General features: G+C 42.4%; 1 protein-coding gene across 1 annotated transcript in view; it reads right to left on the reverse strand.

Annotated features, from left to right (window-relative positions):
* Window positions 1-21,766, reverse strand: part of LOC138285815 (uncharacterized) — a 569,249-nt gene that overhangs the window by 535,654 nt on the left and 11,829 nt on the right. Inside the window, exon 2 of the mRNA XM_069226216.1 lies at window positions 3,827-3,928. Coding sequence (XP_069082317.1) covers window positions 3,827-3,893 — 67 coding nt within the window. The 5' untranslated portion in view covers window positions 3,894-3,928. The remainder of the gene's footprint in view (window positions 1-3,826; window positions 3,929-21,766) is intronic.

A 21,766-nucleotide genomic window follows, 5' to 3' on the forward strand; every position in this document is an offset into this window, starting at 1 on the left:
GGCCCCAAATTCTGAGTACCAGGAAAAGTAATGCCAAATATGGTGTTTAATCAAAAAGGCAGGTTGTGGTAAGCAAAGAGATTCCCTCTCGCTCTTTATCTTTATTCGGTTCAAATAAATAAAAATGCAGCACATCATCACATATAATAATTTCTGTAACCCCATAAGGCACGATAAAATCTGAGATCACATACATTATAAGAAAACAATCAGAAGATACTTCCCCCACTGTAGCTGATCTTAAATATTAAATAATCTACCCTACTTATCTCAAAGCTATTCTTAACTAAAAAGGAGCTTACACTAAATCAGTTCTATTCCTTCATCTCTCAATGTCTTTCTAATCCCGATTACCTTTGAAAGGAACATGGCAACCCTTTTGCAAATAGATACATCACTAAGACCATATGTAGTATAAGTATTTCAAAACAACCAAATGATAGACAATTCTTTGTTTTAAAAACAAGGGCTTTAGATAAAATTTCCTTGGTGCATGATAAAACCTACAAAAAAGTGCAATGTGCATTGTTGATTGGTCCGACCTACTATCACAGGGGCATTTCTGCATGATGAATCCCCACCCTGTTTTCCTTGGAAAGGACGTTTTATAGTGAAACGTAAGTAGGCGAAAGTGTGTTAAATGATAGGAGCCCCATGGACAGCCCGATCGCGTTTTTCAGTGCCTGAATCACGGCAGTGAAATGCACGGCGTGTGCTGTTGCACCCTACGCACCATAACATTGCCGCCGCCGTCAATGTTGTGGTGAGCTTTCTGCTGGGCCAGCAGGCTGAAACACTGTTTTTGCCTGCTGGCCCAGCAGAAAACTCCTACTAGGGCGGCTAGCATTGCGCCAGTACTGACGGTATGCTGGCTGCAGCGGCTTCAGTGGTCTTCTGTGAAGACCGCTGAAGTCATAATGAGGCCCATAGTCTGTTCAATCCCTCTTGGAGTAAAAAAGTTCTCTTACATTGTGCATTTATGTACTTGTACAAGTCTTTGGAGATTGGCCCTAAAAAATCTTAAATAGCAATACATCGGGAATATTTAGGTACCATTCATATACAGTTTGTACAAATACAAAGGACTGTGGCCTGTTAGGAAAATGCCTCTCCCTCCATTATTTGGAGTGATGGTGCTGTCTTCTAAATTTCACTTCGGGAGTCTGCTAACCACACCCAAGTACATGTGGTCTGACCCCTAAAAGGTATAAAAAATGGCTATATTCCTGTACTATATGGTGCAAAGTGTACTCAGAGCGCCTGTTTAAAGTCACTAGTGGACTGCAGCAAACAATGTGCTACAATAGAATGACAATGAAAAACATGACTGCAAGCAAACCACTGCAGCCTGTCTGTGCAGTTTTAAAACTACAGATTCTACCTGCCTAAATAACCCCTTTTGGCAGGCCTAAACAATCTTTTTAAATATGAATTATTCACCCATAAGTAGGCCTTAAATGCCCAAAGGGCATGGTGCCTGGTACTTAATAGTAGGGCATGTAAAAGATTAATACTGAACATATCTTACAGAGACAAGGCCCTAATACTGTTTCACTGTAACAGTTTTAGCTATTCCGTAGGAAAGCACTGGAAAACAATATTAAAATTCATAATGCAATCTCTACTTAGGAAACAGCTACAAAGTTCCTTCTTGGAATTTCTAAAATATTACAAGCCCAATTTATTGCTAAAGTTGGATTTGTAACAAATATTTAACAAAGGGTACTTTTAAAAAGCCACCTTTTACTTGCTGAAGACTCAAGAATCACATTTGCATGTGCGTCCAGCTGTCACCCTGGAGCTTAATACCTCCTTTGATGAAATTTCTCCCAGAGTTGAAACAAAGGGCTGGGATGTGGGGAGGTGTCTGTTCCTCTGACAGGATGACGATTGGGCAGTGCTCAGGAACCAGGGACAACCTTGTCAGAGGCACATGTAGTTAACACTTGGACCTTCCCCCTCCTTTGTCTCTCTAGTCAGCTAGGCACCAATCGCAGTGAGAGAGAAGCTGCCACAAGAACTGATTTTGAGTGATCCCAGTGGAGGGATTGCCAATTTCTTTGGCCATACATCTAGAGTGGGCATAGGAATTTGCACACTGGAGGAACGTTTCTGCCATGTTGGACCTAGCAAAGAGGTTCATTGTAGGATTGTAGGGCAAACAGAAACTGCTGCAAAAGTGGATAAGGTTACCCCTGTGATCTTTTCTGTTGGGTAGGAAGGTTCCAGCAGTCACCCACACCCACAGGTATAAATGTAGTTGGCACCCTGGGCACCTTCTTCAGAACACTACTGGACATGTGGAAGACATGTGGAAGACAGAAGAAGGACTGCATCACCTGTTGAGAGTTCTGAGGAGACTTGAGAGGCTGGACCTTCTCTCACTTGTACCCATAACAAAAAAGTGGACTCCAGGGGTCAGTTGGCTGAACGCATTTTAAGTTACAGGCATACAACAAGCTGCAAAAGTCAATTTTCCTGAAGAACCCCGTTGAAGAGCCCAAGTAACCAGCTCCAACTGGACCTGCCCTGGACTGAGTCATGACAGCTGATTGGTGTTCCTAAGATCCTGGGACCCTTATCTGTGTCAAAGTGTTCTCTTTCTAATACACTGAGAAAACATGGGACTTTCTTCAAACTTTTCACCTAGAGAACAATCTGGAGGTTGGGACCACATGTCCAGCCAATTGAAGAAGGTGTATTCCTCTGGGCCAGACTGTGCAGTAGCTACCACTACATTCCTCTTTCAATGCCCAAATCCGTTGATGCTGAGTCCTCCTTGGTTCCAAACCACAGCTTCACCTGTGCTATTGTTGAAGAAGAACAGATCAACGCCTGAGACCTGAGACAAACTTCTCCCATGCAGAGCTTTTCTTGTCTAAAACCAACCATTTAACAGAGGCTCTATTCAGAGATGAGAATCAGTTGACGTTCAACACCTACACACTGCCTCTGCTCACTAAAGTCAGTCAATGTCAGGAGGTGACTTTTCCACTGGGACAAATGTGCCCCTATTATACAGCCTGCGCTACATTGCTGTTGGCCTTAAAACTAACACTTGACTCAGTCAGGAGCAACCAGATGACCGTGGTTGGTACTTATTACTTTTTGGCACTATTTTTCTTTTACAGTTTAAAAAACTCACATTAAATTATGGTCTGTGTTTTAGAAATTGGAGAGGGAATTTTTATTGTGTTTTATTTTTGACTTTCTAACTGTTTTTGGTACTTGTAAATGGTTGCACATTTCCATAAGTTAAATCTGCTTGCACTATGCCATGGCAACTAAAGGGTCAGCCCAGATTTAAATTGCTGAAACCTTTACTGGACCTGACAAGAATAGTTTAATTATTACTTGTGGTGGACTACCATCAACCCCAACTAAGAAGTTACTTTCTCACAGTCCTTTTTGCACTTTTACTAATAGTGAGCTGGATGTTTCAGGGCTGAACCATAAACCCATGTAAGAATATGTAAATGAGTACTCCTGTAGAACAGCTTTCCACACCCATAAATGCTTTTCTGAATCAGCTCCTATGGAAAGTAACAGAAACAAATGCTCAAGTTTCCTTTTCCATAATATTTGTTTACGCAATTGTTTTTTATTGGACACATTAGCAAGAGCTAAGCGATCGTCCCTGCTCTTGCTTTAATGCATATGCTAAAATAGACCTAATATTTTGGCCCATTCCGAACCCATTGCTCTTTCCTACAAGTGTTGCTGGGCATAGGCTTAATGATAGTTAGTTTTGTACTGTAAAAAGGGCATGTGATGTTTGTGCAGTTCAATTGCATGCTGCCCAAGCAATGTAATTTTTGAAACTTACTTGACTTCCACTCTGGGTTTTCTGAACTGCTTCGCCTCCTGCAGTGTTTCCTTCTCTTTTTGCTCATTTCACACCTCTCCACTACATTGATTCTCGACTCTTCTGTAAAAACAGAACAGAAATTATAGATACATTCCAAGTAAAATAACAAAAAAGGGGTGGATAGAAATGCTTAAATCGGGGGTTCTTAGTTACTGAAAACTCATCTGGGTAGTTATAGCTATATATTAGCGTGATAGTTTGTTGATTGATAGCTCCTGTTGGCTTTTAACGAAAGAGAAGAACCATATATAATAGAACTATTGCGCCATTTCAAACTGGCAACCAAGCATGGACTGGTAGGCTATGTCCCTGCAGCACAGTAACAAAGAGAATACCCGATATTGTGGCCTCGCTAGTGATGGAGCAGGGGTTCTAATAAAAATATTAATGAATATTTGCAGATTTTGAGGAATGGATGTGCGTAGAAAATGTATTAATATAGAGAAAAATAATGTATGCATTTGAAAATGTATTAACGTGAGTGGCCGCCATTGTTCACAAAGTGTACTTATTAATGGCTTATTATTTTGAAACATGGGGCTTATGTTTGATTAATGTAGTACTATGTCATATTAAGGGTTATGCATTATGTATTAGCTTTATTAATTGTAGGCCTTAACTTAGCGCAGGTATTGCCCATGTTGCACGGCCTCATGTCAAGCTGTATTTCTAAACCGATTAATAAAATGTCTGCTTAGAGAATTAAATTGTAATTTTCCACTGTGCTGACCAAATGTGCTCATAGCTAAAAGTCTTTCTCATGAGAACTACTTGATAGAAGATGCTGTTCTTAAAAAATGTAACATAATAAGTGTAATGTGTGTAAGACTGACTTTCTCATAAGGAGAACAGTAGAGACACTGACTGTAGTATAAGCTGCAACACAATTGTTACCTGACGAGCCGAATGATGAGGACATTACAAGAGAAGCCAATCAGCGACATGTGCACCGTGTACTAGCAAAAACTGTAGATTTTATATTTTAGTTTTATTAGACAAAGTGTGAACATGCAATCCCTTGACTAATAAGGGCTTGGGAAGTAGCTTTAGGAAATCTAACTTAGCAGACTGCACTGATGGAAGACAGTGCATGTGCCCATTTTCTTTCTTGCCGAAAGGCCATTACTTTACTGAGCTTCTTGACAAGAGACGTGCTTCACTTTAATGCTTAAAGACTTTGCGTTTTCTGAACTTTGATGATGAATCCTGATGCCTTGCTGACCGAACTGATGTTCTGATGACGAAGACTATCTTAGCTTGCTAATCCACTTGAGGAGAGGTATACTGTTATGCATGTGTTTTGCTATGCCTATTTGCTTTTTCTTTCTAGGTACCAACTGCACTATTTTGATAGAGCCATAGTTAGATGTTTTCTAAATTTGTGTTGACTAAATTGTTTTGCATGAAGCCCAACATGCTAATGCTAATCTGGTGTTAGATATGGATCCTCATTAAAAATGTTCGCTATATGGAGTAACATTCGATGCCTTTCCTTTGCTGAATATGAATGTATGCAATATCGTTTGTGCAATTGTTCTTGTTAGTAACCTTAGAATGTGTAATTGTTCAAGCTTTGATTAGATCGTGTTTGTTTCGCAGATTTGAACAGCCAGTGATGTTTCTCTATGTCTATCATTTGATATTGAGACTATCTTACGTGACATTAGCATTGTTAATAAAGGAAAAAAATATTTTAACTTTTACTAAAAGGTGTGCTTATTCATGACTGAAAGGTCATGGTGTGTGATACTTACTGACTCCAACTGATTACTAATGCTATTGATTATCATTGATTATTGATTGTATTGAATGGTTATTGATCTGAATGTACAGGATGTACGGTGTGAACATCTTAAATGCGATTCAAAAAGGTCATCGACCTATTTGCGTCCCCTTGTAAGTTTACTCATTAAGGTCAGACGCGCTAGCACTAGTCATTATTAGTGAGGTTAAGCTTGAGGCCTTAGCCACAATATATTCACATGGACGTATTTAGATACCAGTTACGGTTACTCACTAAGAAGACAAATTGTATTATATGAGCCAGTGCTTACTAACAAGTTGGAACATTTTTGAGTAGTATTCCAGTGTGCAATTGTTGTCCAAATTCATGAAATACATACAGAGAGGGTCCAAAAGATGCAATGTTATATTATAGATGCCATGGGAAACATTGCTCACCTCTGAAAGGATATATTCGAGACTTGTCTGGAAAGCAGACCTTAGCTCAGAAAGCATGGTTTTCATGGGTTAGTGTAAATCTTTTCAATAGTTAGTAACTGACATCATTTGAAGAAAGTGCCAAGTGAGTGTGAAAGAGTTAAAATTCATGTACGTTTTCTGTGTTAAATTTGTCATTTCGGAATTCCTGAATTTGTCAATCACATAGAATATTTCTAGATGAGATTGGTTGATAAAGGAGATCAAAAATGTGTTTCCAACATCTTGCAAATTAAGACTTCGGACTATGGTCTGATTTTAGAACCATGAAAAAATTGTACAGCTAAGGATAGGAACCAAAATGGGTCTCCACATCACATAACTGCTTGGTGGGGTCTCAGAGGCATGAAAAATGTTGAAGAAAAACAGCAAAAAAATGTCATAATAACTTCACAAATTTAAATAACATTTCAACACACAGCAGACATTTTTCAGGTACGGGATGCCATTTTAGGGACTATGTGAATTCCATAAAAATCACGAACTCCAGTAAATGGAAACATACAGAACTGAAAAGGAGGAAAAGAGAGAAGGAGGGTTGATAGGGAAGACGTAGCAAGGTAAAGAAAAGAAGAAGGAGGACATGAAGCTCGTGGAAAGTAAACACATTTATAACACAAAAACACATACACCAAGACGCGCACACACACATAAAAATACACATACAGCCACACATGTACACACACACACTCATAGGCTATCACTCACAAATGCATGCACATAGACAAAATTAGATTGCATTGAGCATAAGCGGTCCTAGAAATCCACTCAAAAACACATAGGCCCATATTTATACTTTTTGACGCAAAACTGCGCAAACGCAGTTTTGTGTCAAAAAGTATAGTGCCACCTTGCATCATTCAAAAGCACCAGCCGAGCGCTAAATTTATGGAATCCTGCAAGCCGGCGCAAAGGGTGGGCTAGCGTAAAAAAAAAAAACGTTCGCCGGGTGGGTGTGGCGCAATGGGAGAAGGGGGTTTGGCACCAAAAAATGAAGTTAGGCTGGTTGGAGGCAAAAAAATGGCTCTAACCAGCCTAACGTCATTTCCTGTCGGAAAACCATCCATACCACATGACTCCTGTCTTATAAAAGGGTCAAGGGTCCCCAGGACATGGCCATTGCACCCAGTGCCATGTAGGGGGACCCATTTCAGGGCCCCCAGTGGCACTTTGAACAATATTTTAAAATATTTACCCCTACTTACCCTACTTACCTGGGATGGGGTCCCCCCATCCTCTGGTGTCCCTCTGGTGTGGGTGATCCTGGGCTTGAGGTGGGCACCTGTGGGCTCTTTCCATGGTGTTTCACCATGGAAATGGGTCCACAGGTCCCCTAACGCCTGCCCTGACCCAGGTGTTAAATAATGGCGCTAAGCAGACTTAGCGCCATTATTTAGGCCCACGCCCCCCGTGCACCATTTTTGCATGGGAGGATAAATAAGGCGTTAGGTCCTTACAGTAATTTTTTAGACAGGAACGCCTACCTTGCATCTCATTGACACAAGGTGGTTTTACGCATCCAAAAAATGACTTTAACTCCAATATTGTCAAAATATAAATATGGAGTTACGTTTGCACTGAATTAGCTTTAAAAAATGACGCTAATTCAGCAAAAAGGACGTATAAATATGCCCCATAGTTAGGTAGAATAAAGGTTCTGCCGCAAAACCTCAAAAGCAATGAAATCCGCCACAAGCAGTAACTTGTGCCTCAATGCACTGCAGATGTCATTACACGACATTAATTCTTACAGGAACAGTGACGTCAATGGGTGCCACAAACATCCTCTATCATACCAGTTAAACCTTGACACCTGAAAATATGTAAAAAAACTAACTCCGGAAAACAAGAATCAAACAGAAAGTGAGTTTTCCCCTAGGTCTAGAACAATAGAAAGAAATCTAGCAACTTATTGTAACACAGTCCGAGCAATAATTACTACAAAGACTACAACTGAAAAATCAACTTTTAAGCAATATTTAGGAAACAACATATACACAATAAATGTTTTCAAATCTTGTGAAAGCTTACCAAGAAAAAACCAACAACATGAGCAATCACAAAAACCACTACACACAAAACATCCACCAAAGGAAAGAACTGTGGGCATAAAGAGACTCAAAATAACTAGCAACTCAAATAAAGCTATCACATGGTTAAACATGTAAAAGGAACGTTGGTAAATACAAAGCTACTAAAAAAATTTAAAAGAAACTTAAAGATAAACGTCCGAAAATCTGTTTACTAGTAAAAAGGAAACTGTGGGCAGTATTATAGAAGAAGAAAAACCACAAAAACAGCTATCAACATGAAAAAAGCAGCTTCATACTAAGTGATGTTTCAAGAAACCCAAATAAAAACAGATTATTCAGTAAAAAGTAACACTAAATAAGAAAATAACTAGCCTCAGAGCCTGGATACCCTCATAGGTGATAAGATGTGCCATACAAATCTACATAACATAACATAACCTCATATCTGGTATTTTACAAAGTAAAGGGTGTAAAACACACAAAGTGCAAATTCTTTCAAACAATATAATGCAAATGTCAAGCAATCAGTACATTTTGAGGTAAAAACATTATGGGCCTCAGTCACACAATTTTGAGTAAATTTTCACATTTGAGCAACCATGCTACTTTTTGGTATTAAAAAACACCCAGTGTAAGTTATTACTAAAAAAAGTAGTAAGTCCTGAGCTACATATGGCCAACCACTGGTACTGCAACACCATAGTCCTGAGGAGCTACTTTTGGCCAATCACTGGTACTGCAACACCCTCCCATAGAAAATATGGAGGTAGAGACTTAAAATGAAACCCCAGTTGTCCCTCTGTAATCCCTTAGGAGTGATGAGGTACTCCCTCAAGAATACTGACAGTCCACGGTGAATGAAAACATTTTTTTTTTCTCTTTGACCTCAAAAGCCAAGGGGTCAGGGGCTATTTAATGATTATATTCAAAGATTAAGTTACAAGAATCTCTGCTCCCGCACTGGCAACCGCCATTGTGTAATCTATCTATCTATCTATCTATCTATCTATCTATCTATCTATCTATCTATCTATCTATCTATCTATCTATCTATCTATCTATCCATCTATGCCGACACACACATACACAGTGAGTGATAGCAATTTTTGTTACAGTGTCACATTTTCCATTGAAAATGCTTTCGACAGTCAATCAGTCAGTATTTTTATAGATCTACCAATCACCCATGAGAATATCCTGGCAATGAATTGCAGGGTTCACTCGAAAAGCCAGGTCTTGCGTTTCCTCCCAAAGTCCACCAGTGAGGGTGATGTTTGGAGGTGAAGGGGAAGGCTGTTCCAGGACTTGGCAGAGAGGTAGGAGAAGTAATGACCTTCACTGTGGCTTCAGCAGATGAGTGGTATCTGTGTGAGGGTGGGGGCAGAACATCAAAGGTGTCTGGATGGTTGGTTCAGTCGGTAGTTGATGTATGCTGGTCCTAGGTTGTGCAGGGCTTTGTAGTCATGTATCAATAACTTGATCTTTGTCGTTTGTTCATAACTTTGTTATCATTTGATTAATCTGTGTAGAGGAAGAGCTAAGGACACCAACCAGGTAGGTAATGAAGTATTTATTAGGTAAATGCAGTCCATGTACAGCCCGTGGTCTCCCAGCCGCTAACTGCTGCTCAGAGAACCTCAGGCCCCACACACACTCCAGAACATGGAACCATACAAATTAATGAACATAAACAAAGGGTAGAAGCCTTACAACATAAAACCCCATACCACAATCTACACAACATTTGGCACACCCCTTCCAAAACTGGCTAAGTTACAGATGAAAACTTTAATGGAGGAGAGGTTTATAAAAAGATCAGTGACAAGAGAATTGTGTTCAGAACACTTTGGCCCAGATTGATACTTTTTGATGCAAAACTGCTGTAACGCTGACTAGCGCAATTTTAACGCCACTCTAAACATTCGCCATCCACCTCCTTATATCACAAGACACATGCAGGACAATATAAACTAAACTACACATTTACTAAATATCTCTAACAAATATATTTTTGATTTTTTTAATTGTGTTTTATATATATATATATATATATATATATATATATATATATATATATATATATATATATATATATATATAAAAGCCCCAACATCACCCAACATAGTAAAATGTAAAAAGTAGAAAACCCACCCCCTCAAACCTACTTATCCTAACTAACCCCCTAACCTATTCTAAGCTACAACTAATCCTCTAATGCCCACTAAAAACCTAGAAAAAATATGGAGGGAGGGGACAGAACTTGAGAAGACTGACATCATGCCATTCAAAGGTTGGTCCTCTTGAGTTTCCTCTTAATGTACTTGAGTGTCTTTGTGTTCTTGGCCACCTCCTTCTCAATTGAGTTCAACTTTTGGAGGACCTGTGTCACATCCCTTTGCAAGTCTCTGATGACACTTATGTCCATGGCAGCAGGTTTGGTTGGGACAGAAGTTGAGGGTGCAGCAGCTGGGGAAATAATGATGTTGGCAGCTGTGGCCCCCTGCACAGCTATGGTGCTTGGTCCACCCTGTGTGGGCAGTGTGGGTCCGCCTTGGCTGAATGCCAGCCACTCACCAGTGGATCGCTCTGAGCGATAGTGGCCTGCCATCCGCCTGAGCCCGGATTCCACTGCCAATATGTGCCAATAGAGCACTGCCCTCTTCTGAAAGGCACGGAGTTCATTGTTATTCGTGTTGGCAGCTGTTAAAATGAGACAGGCAACCATCAGTGTAAGCATTGTGTTGAGTATGTACAGATAATTAGCTTACTATCTACATCGATTTGCACATGCACTCCTACTCACATTCCGGATAATACAATGGCCCTGATGGATGAAATGACAACGCTGCCTTAGCACCATTTCTTTGATACCATAGCCACCCAGAACATTAGGAAACAAACACAATTAGATGAGTATTGATTTTTGTTGTACCATGTGTGGTAATGCAAAGGCAGCATCAACCTCACATTGATCAGGCTCACTATTCCTCATCATCTGTGTCAAATGTTCAAACATACATCACCAGTAACTTGTATCTGTTATTGGGAGTATGTGATGCAGTTGGTAGCCATAAGGGGTCAGTGTTCATAGGTACACATGCAAGCCTGATCAAAATGACTGTCACCTACACTGTGAGCATCACATATCCCTACAAATGTGTTGTTCCCACCCCCTGTGCCTCAGGGGGGTTCGCGATGCAGATCATCATCCCAACTGTGCAGGTCATCCACCAAGGCAGGCTCACTCATACATGGAGTCAGGGAGTGGACCATATGTTAGGTGATTACAACTAGGAAGCTGGTATCCATACATCTATCAAATGTACATTCATGTACCCAGGTGTAGACACGTGTCAATACCTGATCAGCTAATACCATTCCTCACACACCCATATCCATGCCAGCACACAATAGTACTTGACCTACATGCACGCCTATTACATTCCATGTCATGTAAGTGGAGTACAATATAAGTTGCATCATGCTGGGGGACAATTGCCCACCCAGTCCTACATGTACATTACAATACAGGGATGCACCAATATGTCTAGTGAATGGTGCATCACTGTGTTGTGAGAATGAAAGTGTGTCCCAGTGCCATTATTTTCACAACAGTGCACAGCTAAGTCACATATGGGCCGACATGTGGCTTGTCCTTACCTTGTCTACACAACACTGCCCATTGAGCGCCACAAGCCTCACAAGATATGACTCTCTGCATGTGCATGGGAACCACTTAAATGTGACAGTGTCATCATCCAGCTTACTTTGATTTCTGATCATTTGACAGCTCATCACTTCTAGCATTAGGGGCAACACACATGACTCACTCACACAAAACACTTAATCACAGGACAGACAAAATCACACTTAATGGATACATTTGGGTCCTCAAATCTTGCCACTTTGCCTATGGTTAGGGGGCAGGTCCACCTGAAATATATGGATGGAAAACCATGGTTAGTATCATCTCACTTTCACATACTAGTGGACAACATATTACAATGTGTCCTATTTCAGAGGAGTGAGCTAATTATCCAGGTTGTGGACAGTGCAACAGACACACCACTGCAAACTCACAATGAGGCTGACACTCAGGTGAGTGAGAGCCAAACAACTGCACTCTTACACTGGGCCTGAGACTCTTGTAGTACACCCTGCAACAACCATATGTGGCCAATCAGTAGAAGATGGAACTCAATGGAATGAGGGGTAGTTGGGTGACAGATACATGACACTACCCTGGTGCTCTGTCAGACAACTGACTCAGGTATTCTGGCTTGTCCTGCAAGGCACACAGAGGAACATTGTGGAGGACAAACGGCTCAATTTTTAGTCTGCAATTTTCATGTAATTAGTAATCCATGACTGATGTGTCACAGTTGGCTTATGGCATCAAATGCCCCATTGGCAGTGCCCCCTAAGGCGGGTATGCCCCCTTTGTAAACATAATGGCAGGAATGAGGTATGTGAAATTCTGACAATGTTGCGCCATACATGGATTGGCCTACTTTGTATTCACAATCCAGTTACATATGGTATGCTGGCGGTGTCTTGGCCTACCATACATAACACAATGCTGGGGCACAGATGTTGCCATGGCCCCTGCAATAGGTGGCTTAGTGATGGTTGTGCATGACTCACCTAACATCTGACTTGCATTGGTAAAATTGTAGGATATGTGAACCCCCATGTCTATACTGGCACAGTGACACTTCATTCTGGTTGCATGCAACCTGTCCACAAGCATTGCGTGCAGCACTCCAACTTATCTGCAACTGTCACTCAAGAGCAGTGAACAGTAAATAGTATTCCAGTGGGACACTCACCAACAGGTCTGCAGATCTCCACACCAAGATGATCGAGCAGATCCTGCTCCCTGGACACCAGATCTGCTCAGCGATGCATGAGAGGGTACTCATTTCTGGTGCTCTTGTAGATCCTCTTCAGGTGGTGGAGCACCTTGCCCCACCACAGCCGCCTGGCCTTGGTCCGGTAGCCCTGGGTGACCCGGGCCCTCATCTCCAGCATCATCGGCTGGTAATGAGCTACCAGCCACACAAATCCACCCAAATCATCCTCTCCCATCCTGGTCAACCTCCCCCTACCAGTCATGTAATATAAATGATATAGGTTGACCCCAAATACATAGAAAAAAGAAAAAGTATTGGAAACTGAAGCCCACTAACTAATCCTAACTATCCCAAATGATTAACTAGCCCAGACAGTCACACCACAGTACACACAAACACACAAAATCACACATAGTGGGACAAAAAGCAGACAATATTTAACACAACATGACATACAATACGCAACCAAGACACAACTATCAGCTCCAAAACACAACCACACAGTCAAAAAGGCACAGACTGTAAAGAGACACTGCAACTACACTCACTGTACCATTCAAGTGTGGTGAACAGTAAATAGTTTGCCAATGGGAGACTCACCAACAGGGCCACCGATCACCACACCAATATGGTCCAGAAGATCCTGCTCCCTGGCCACCAGATCAGCCCAGCGACGCGTGAGCTGGTGGTTGTTGTGGCTGCTGTGGTTCAGGTGGTGGAGCACCTTGCCCCACCGCAGCTACCTCGCCTCCGTCCGGTAGCCCTGTATCACATGGACACCCATCTCCAACATTAATGGGAGGTAGTGGGCTACCAGCCACACAAAGCCTCCCAGCTCCTCCTCCCCCATTCTGGTCTACCTCCCCCTACCAGACATTGCACTGGGGTACAGGTTGAAAATGAGAAATAAAGTGTAATAAACAGAAGTAAGTAAAGGAAAATTAACACCCCAAAAATAGCAATCCCAATTAACCCACCTATACAACTAACCCAGACAGACACCCCACAGCACAGGTACAAGGAAAAATACAAAAAAAAAACCACAAATTTACAGACACTGGGACAAATAACAATCAAATAAAACAGAAAACACAACAGGAGGGACAGCACAAGATACAAAACAGAGCAATAAGACACCACCAACTCCAGGACACAACCACACAGTCAAAAGAGGCACAGACTGTAAAGAGAAAGTGAAAGTACACCCACTGTACCATGCCTGTAAACAGGATTTCCTATTACATCACTTCCTGTCCCCTTGCGTCACGTTTTCTGTAATGCGTGTACTTTTTGACACATCTGATATTTGTGTGAGTATTTCTGACCCATTACTTACATGCGTCTTTTTATATTGAGGCATTACCTTTATACATCGATTTAACAGTAAATCAGCATTGAGATGAATGTGAAAGTGGAATTCACAGTAAGGACCCATGGGTCACTTGCATTTGCAGATGTTTTCGACACTTTTGTGTCATTTTTTTTACTCTATTCCTGATTGCATGCATTTTGTCCATTGTTAATGGATGCACCCTATATCAACATACGCATTCGACGGGCTGGGCTGCAGTAAGGAATTTTGTGTATGGTCACATGTGGTAGTCCATGGAATAATGTGATTTGGGTGTGATTGGTCTGTTGCACCAATGTGTGTGTTACAGAATCAACAGCATGCAAATGTATACAGGTCATGCATATGTATATATGTGTGACAACTGTGTATCCACATATGTATGGCAGTCAGTACTATGCAAGAGTCATGGTATGCGATCGTGAATTGTGTTCATTTATGTGCTGTGTGTAGTTGTCTTACAGAGCATCACATTTCAGACGACATACACAGCTCAGGCATTGTTGATGAAGGCTGATGAATGCAATCTGGCAAATGTTACTCAACAACTGTCTCCATATGTTGATCTTGAGTATATGGATGACTTGTGTGAGGACTATACATATGTCTGACATGTGTACATATTTGGTACATACTGTGATTGACATGCACTGCCTACATTCCAACCATATCATGTTTTGAACACAATAGACAGTTGAAAATCATTACATTTTGCATAGTAATAATAATATTTTTGTGGTGGACCTTCAGCCCTAGCTGCTTATGTTCTCATCCATTCTGATGTGCATTCTATAGACGTGTCTGTCTAAAGTGTGAGGTCATGTGTACCCCGTGACAGGATTGGGCCCCATGGCAGTGGCAGGAGTGATTTCCATGGATGTACTGTGCAGGCTCCATTTCTCCCATTGCCTGTCATACCTGGGCTAATCATGCTGACCATTGTCACCAATGATGTCCCCCCCTTGTCACACATGCTCCATGCAGCCATTCCAACTCTCACACTGAGTTGTGTTAGTGGTCTGTTCAAACATTACAGTCTCACCATATTTTGACATCCACTGCCTCATGTGTGGGCCCCTTGTTTACCTCCTATTTGGACATGTTGTAGTTATGTGTGATGAGCTATTATTGCACAAGTTGGCAACGTGGATGTGATTAATATGTTGTGGTCCATAGACTGTGTCCTTCAGTTGTTACATTCAAGTGATGAGGCTAATTGTGATGTGTGTGATGGTAGCAGTTCACTCTTATGCTTCACATATGATGTTACTATGTGAAGCAGTACTCTTTAGATTAGTGTTTGTGACATGCTCCCTGAGGTTAGACTCACAATACTGAGGTATTTGTTTTAGAGACTGAAGACACCAAAGCCGGATTGAGTGAATAAGTATATTGACAAAATCTACAAGGTCAGTTAAGTGATTTTTGGGTGAAGAAGTTTTCAACAATGTGCAGTCTGCGGCGTATCACAGCAGCTGTGTTTTGCTGTCCCCCCTCATTTTCTTCTCCACCATCCTCCTCCTCTTCCTCAGGCAGGTCACAAACCTGATCAGATAAGGGGACGTTCATCCGCACACATATGTTATGCAGGATGGCACATGTCAAGATTATCTTGCAGACGATGTGTGGGGCATATAGGAAGCTGCCTCCTGTGATGTCCAGGCACCTGAATCTGGTCTTCAGGATGCCAAATGTCCTCTCCACAATAATCCGTGTCCTACGATGTCCCATTATTATATGCACGCTCTGCTGCTGTGCTTTGGTTGGGAATTGGGGTTATTATCCATGGCTGTATACCATAACCCTGATCCGTTGCAAAAGATTAAAGTAGTAAAAAATGACGCCAATGCGGCGCTAACAAAGTATAAATATGGGCCTTAGGGTCCTCGAAATTGGTAAGTGAGAATGCACAACATGTCTTCAAAATTGGCTGCACTGTCCTGCAACATTTCAACAATGCAAGAATGGCCCATGTGTGACATGTTACTTGGCAACCCTTTGTTGTCCCCTGTGCTGTAAGTTGCTCATGTGCAGCCGAGCAATGACACTACCTACCCTGCACCAGGGTGCTTGGCTAGCTGCCTTGTGGAGGTAGATGTATCTGTGCAGAATGGTACACTGCCCTGTGCATATGAATTTTTGATGGCCAATTTGCTCTTTCTGTGTGTGCAGCGGTATGCAGCATGCATTGTGCCCCAATCATCTGAGTTCATAGCACAGTCTACTTCCTTTTTGAAACCTGCATACAGCACCCCGGGGTGGTATTTGTTGTTGGTCCTTCCTCTGGTTTTAGGTGACAGCTACATGTGAGTCAGCATCATTATGCTATCTATCTTGTGGTGACAGACCTGCAGCGAGAAACTTTGCACACCCCTTCCACACCACATACAGCATGGAAGGGTGGCCAAATTACAAAGTGGCTTTAAGTCATTATGAAATGGTCATCTGCCAAGTTGTACATACAGTGCAGGCCATGACAATGGAACTGTGGGCTATTACATAGGTCCCTTGGTGTTCCTGAGTGGCAGCTAATGTTTGTGACAGCCATGAGGTGTCCAAAAGTGTGTATACCATTGTCACAGGATGATCAACATAACTACCAGTGTCTCTCCTATCTTCCAAAACATTAATGTGCATGTATACTGTCGACACATGCACAGTGCATGCTATATGATGGAGCTCAGCTACTTAGCAAATGTGTCCCTTGGCACAGTGCATGTGAGGTCAATGATGTCCTGTTTTCTCGTATTGGGTCCCACTATGACATCCATGATCTGCACTGTCTGACAGTGACTCTGACCCCTTTTAGGCCATTTATTGTATCTGGTACAGACATGATGGTGTTGTGAGTCAGTGAGTGTTGAATGTGAGGTTGCACTACAGTAGGTGTGGTACCACTTCTCACACATATGGCAAATGGTATGTGATGGGCATTGATCTTGTGTGTGAGCCAATGCGTCAGGCAGATGTCTCTGCACACTACAGAGAAGTTAGGTATGTGTTGATGAGATGCAGTTGATATAGACGCAAGTTGTGTGGTGTTTGATATTTGTACAGCTTGACTTGAGGCATCTGTGCCTATTTGAAAGTTACATGATATGGGCATGGTGTATGCCATTGACATGTCTGTGCTATTCTTTGTTTGGTGTAGTGTGTGTGATGTGTACATAGTAGGCAACCTGAGGGCACTTGTAGTGCGGTCTGTGTAGTTCTGCTGTTAACAAAGGATACATGTTTGCACCTGTCCTTCCCGTAGTGTGCCTGTCAAGTTGTAGGTGTGTTACGTACATGTGGGTGTATGTATTAGTGTTGTGCACTCATTGTGCTGTACTGCAGCATGGTGCATATGTGTTATCACCTGAACATGTGTGTTACTCTGGCCATATGTTACTGTGGTGGTGCATGTCTTGTGTGTCCGATAGGGTTGGTGTGTTGTGTATACATTGCTAGATTTGTTGGCTTACCCACAAGTAGGACATTTCCAAATTGTCCATTCTGGAATTGTTCATTGATCCTGCTGTGCCGGAATACATAGGCATCATGGACACTCCCAGGATACTTGGCCGAAATGTTTATGAATAGACCCCGGTGGTCCACTATGCCATGCACATCAATAGAATGCTTGTGCTTGCGATTTCGGTATAAGTGCTCTGTTGCTGCAGGTGTTACGAGCCGGACATGGGTGCAGTCAATTGCCCCAAGCATATGCGGAAGCCTTGGATTTGATAGAACCCCTGTTTGTTCTCCTGCTGCTTTTACTGGGGAAGATGATGTGGTGGCGTGCCAGGGAGATGACAGCGTCTAACACCTTTGGCAGTAATGCAGAGAATGACGGCTGTGAGACACCAGCAACCAGTGCACCCGTTGTTTGGAAGGAACCACTTGCCAGCATGTGCAGGACAGCGAGCAGTTTTGTCATAGGTGGTATGTTGTGTGGGGTCTGCAGGCTGGCTGCAATTTGTGGCTCAATGTGGTGCAGCAGGTGTAGTATGGCTTGCCGGTTCAGTCTGTAGGTTCTAATAATGTCCAGGTCCCTGAGGCCAAGCAGGGTTGTCCTGGTTCTAAAGACCCTCTCCTGCCTTCTGCATTGCCTTTGTGGGCCGCGTTGTCATTGTGGTGAGTGCAGGAGTTGTTGCTATCCTTTGCACCATCTAGCAAGCTGGATCATGATCACCTCCATCTTCTCCTGTGAGTTGTTATGTTGCTTCTGTGTGTTCTCCTTAAGAGGTGGTGTGTTTGCCTCAATTTAACGCCTGCCTTGACCCAGGTGTTAAATTTTTATGCAAATTGGTGTTAACTTCATTTTTTGGGTCTGCCTCCCACCCGTGCTTCATTTTTGCCCCGGTGGATAAATACGGTGCTACGTTGTTTGAGTCATTTTTTGGACAGGAACACCTACCTTGCATCTCATTGAAGGAAGGAGGTTTCACGCATCTGAAAAATGACATTAAAACCTATATTTTGACGCAAGATATATGGCATTGAGTTTGCGCTGAATTAGCGTAAAAAACGATGCTAGTTTAGCTCATCCAGAGTATAAATTTGCCCCTCTCTTTTTTGTGGTTTGGTGCAAATCTGTTCATTATGTTTTGAGATAGAGAAAGGTGGCAGGTGGGCATCAAAGAGTTAATATTTAGATACATCTCAGCAATTGAAAATATATATTCAATTTCCCCTCAATCTGCCCCCATGGGACAGAAAGTACACTAGATGCAAGATTTTTGTATTATTTTTTTAAAGAAGGTGGGACAGCCCATCTCAACACCAGGCCATACCCCCAACACACTAAAGACCCCAAGAGTCTTTCTGCACACACTTAAATTCCACTTAAGAAATGGGTGTTTCAAGGCATAATTAGCATCGAAAGCTTGTAAAGATCCACAAACAAGGATGCTTGATGGCATTCACAATCTCCTCTTATTCCACTTCCATCCTGGAAACAGTCAGATTTTTACTCCAATCAATGACTGTCATAAACCTCTTTTTATAAATATACTTTCCTTGTGGAGCAAACAAGTGTGCATTTGCTCAGAGAGCCCTATTGTGGCTGTGTGGAGTTTTCCACCATGTAGAGTTCCAGACAGCAAGAGTAGGCTCACAATGGGAATGTCACATTACCTTCTCTGGAAAACACATAGAAACCTGAGTCTGGTGCAACTTTCCATGTGGATTCTGGGGCATGTTTGTGGATCTTAAAAAGTTCTACATCTTCATTTGCATATAGAGGTAAATCTGAAAGTGCAAATGTATGACTTCCTTTAAAAATTGGACCACAGAGATGTAGCAAAATTCAGATAAAGAAATGTACCTAGAGAGGGGTGAGGTAGAATAGGTAGGGTGAAGTTAGGACAAAATTATTCTAGCGCAGACAAGGCATGTGCAGCTGCCAAATTGAAAAAAATCTGCTTTTTATGCACATCATTATCACTTTGCTAGCCTCCCCTCCCCCCAGAATGTGGAGGCCCTTGACAACTACCCACTTTATAATGCTGTGAAACACTTCTGTAGTTAGGCGATTTACCTCCAATCTCTCATCCCTAGGGGTGCAAAAAGCCCTGTAGACACCAGGGCAGTTGATATTTGTATGAAATGGGGTAGGAGCCCGGGCATTCCGGCATCAGACCTTAGCCCCCATGTCTTGCGCCCTGCCTGATCTCTTTACCCCGCGGAGAGGTCATATTGGGTAGTTTACTTGCAATCTGACCCCCGGAAGGGGGAAGAAAGGCCACTAGACAGCAGGTTGTTTTTGTTTAAATAATAAAGGGGTGGTGATGGCCCATCCTTGCATTTGTCCATGCCCCATCCGTAACACACCAAAAGTCTTTCGGTCCCTGGTAGCATATTGGAGAATTTATTATTAATCCTCCGTTCTGATGTGGGGAGTGGGCAGAAAGCCCAATAAACACCAGGGCTGTTTATATTTCTATAAACACATGGGGAAGGAGTATGTCGGCTGTGGCTTCAGGCCTTGCCACCCTTTAATATCCCCAAAAGTCTTTCTGCCTCCCTTGGGTGTTTAGTTTTTATAAATGTTTGGGTGTGAGAAAACAGGGCTGATTGCAGAGGCCCCCTAACTTTTTGCCCCCATTTTCCACTTTTTGCTGGTGTTTTCCTGACTCTGATGGTGCCTTGGGTACTGCTAACCAGTCCCAGGGCCTGTGCTCTGTTTAAAATCAATATGCAAATTAGGCTAATTATAATTGGCTAAGTTAACCTACCTATAAGTCCCTAGTGTATGGTAGGGCATGTAGGTTTAGGGACCACAGCATAGATAGTGCACCCATAGGTGCACTGCTGAGGTCCCCAGTGTCATTTTAAAGGCAGGCCTGTCTTGATGGCTGCTTTTAAATTAAAGTTATTTGCAAATTCGACTTTGGAATTAAAAGTAGTTCCAAAGTCTTAAACTACCTTATTTTTACATATAAGTCACCCCTAAGGTGTGCCCTATGTGCCCCTATGGCTGGGTGCTATGTAACTATAAGCAGGGACCTTATACAAATAGTTTTATAAGCCCTGGTGACGTAAAAACAGCCAAATTTGTTTTCCCCTCATTGTAGTAAATGGCCTTCATAGGCTAGAATGGGGAGACTTTATTTTAATTTTTAAAGTCCCCTTAAATGATGGATACCAAGAGTTTGGTATCAAATTAATTGTTATAATAAATCCCACAACTCCCAGTTGTTGGATTTAATATGACTTGTTCAGGTAAAAAGTTTTAAACTTTACCTGAAAAGTTGACAATTTCAGCCCTGCATTGTTTTTGCTGCTGTGCTCTGATTGGCTAGCCTCTGGCAGCCTAGTCAGGCTGCCTTGATGAGGTGTGAAGTGGCCTGGCTTCAAACAAAGGAATGTGCCTGTGGAGGGAATCTCCCCTCAGCAGATGGTGAGGCAGGAAGGGGGAGGGCTGCCAAACTGGTCTTAAAAGGCAGAGAAGGACATTTGGAGCAACCAGCAACACCCCCACATCCTGCAACCCCAGACAACTAAGTGCCCCCTTGATTAGATTAGGAGAGGGCAGGAAAGGGGTGTGTTTATGATTTTTAGCCACACCAGTGGGTGGGCTCAGCCAGATGTAACCTCCGAAGATCAGATTCAGCCATGATGGATTTTTGGAGAATGTTGCCTCCTGGGATTTATTTTTTTGCCACACTTCCCAGGAAGAGGTCATCACAGGGGGAAGGACACTGCACCTGATTGGAGTACCAGGACCCCCCTGCTTTTCACCCAGGAGCAAGGATAAAACTGGCAGACCTGCACCCACACCTCAGATCCCCATCAGATTCCAACAAGGAAGAACCAAAGGAGAAGAAGGACTGCCCTGCTGGACCCCTGGCCTGCACCTGGAACCTGCACTCAGAAGGACTGCACCAGCTGCACACTTGGGCTTCACCACAAGAAGGACTTTGCCTGGCTTCAACTGGTTCAAGGAGGGACTCTCTGT

This window comes from Pleurodeles waltl, chromosome 1_1 (assembly GCF_031143425.1).
Source record: "Pleurodeles waltl isolate 20211129_DDA chromosome 1_1, aPleWal1.hap1.20221129, whole genome shotgun sequence".
NCBI lineage: Eukaryota > Metazoa > Chordata > Amphibia > Caudata > Salamandridae > Pleurodeles > Pleurodeles waltl.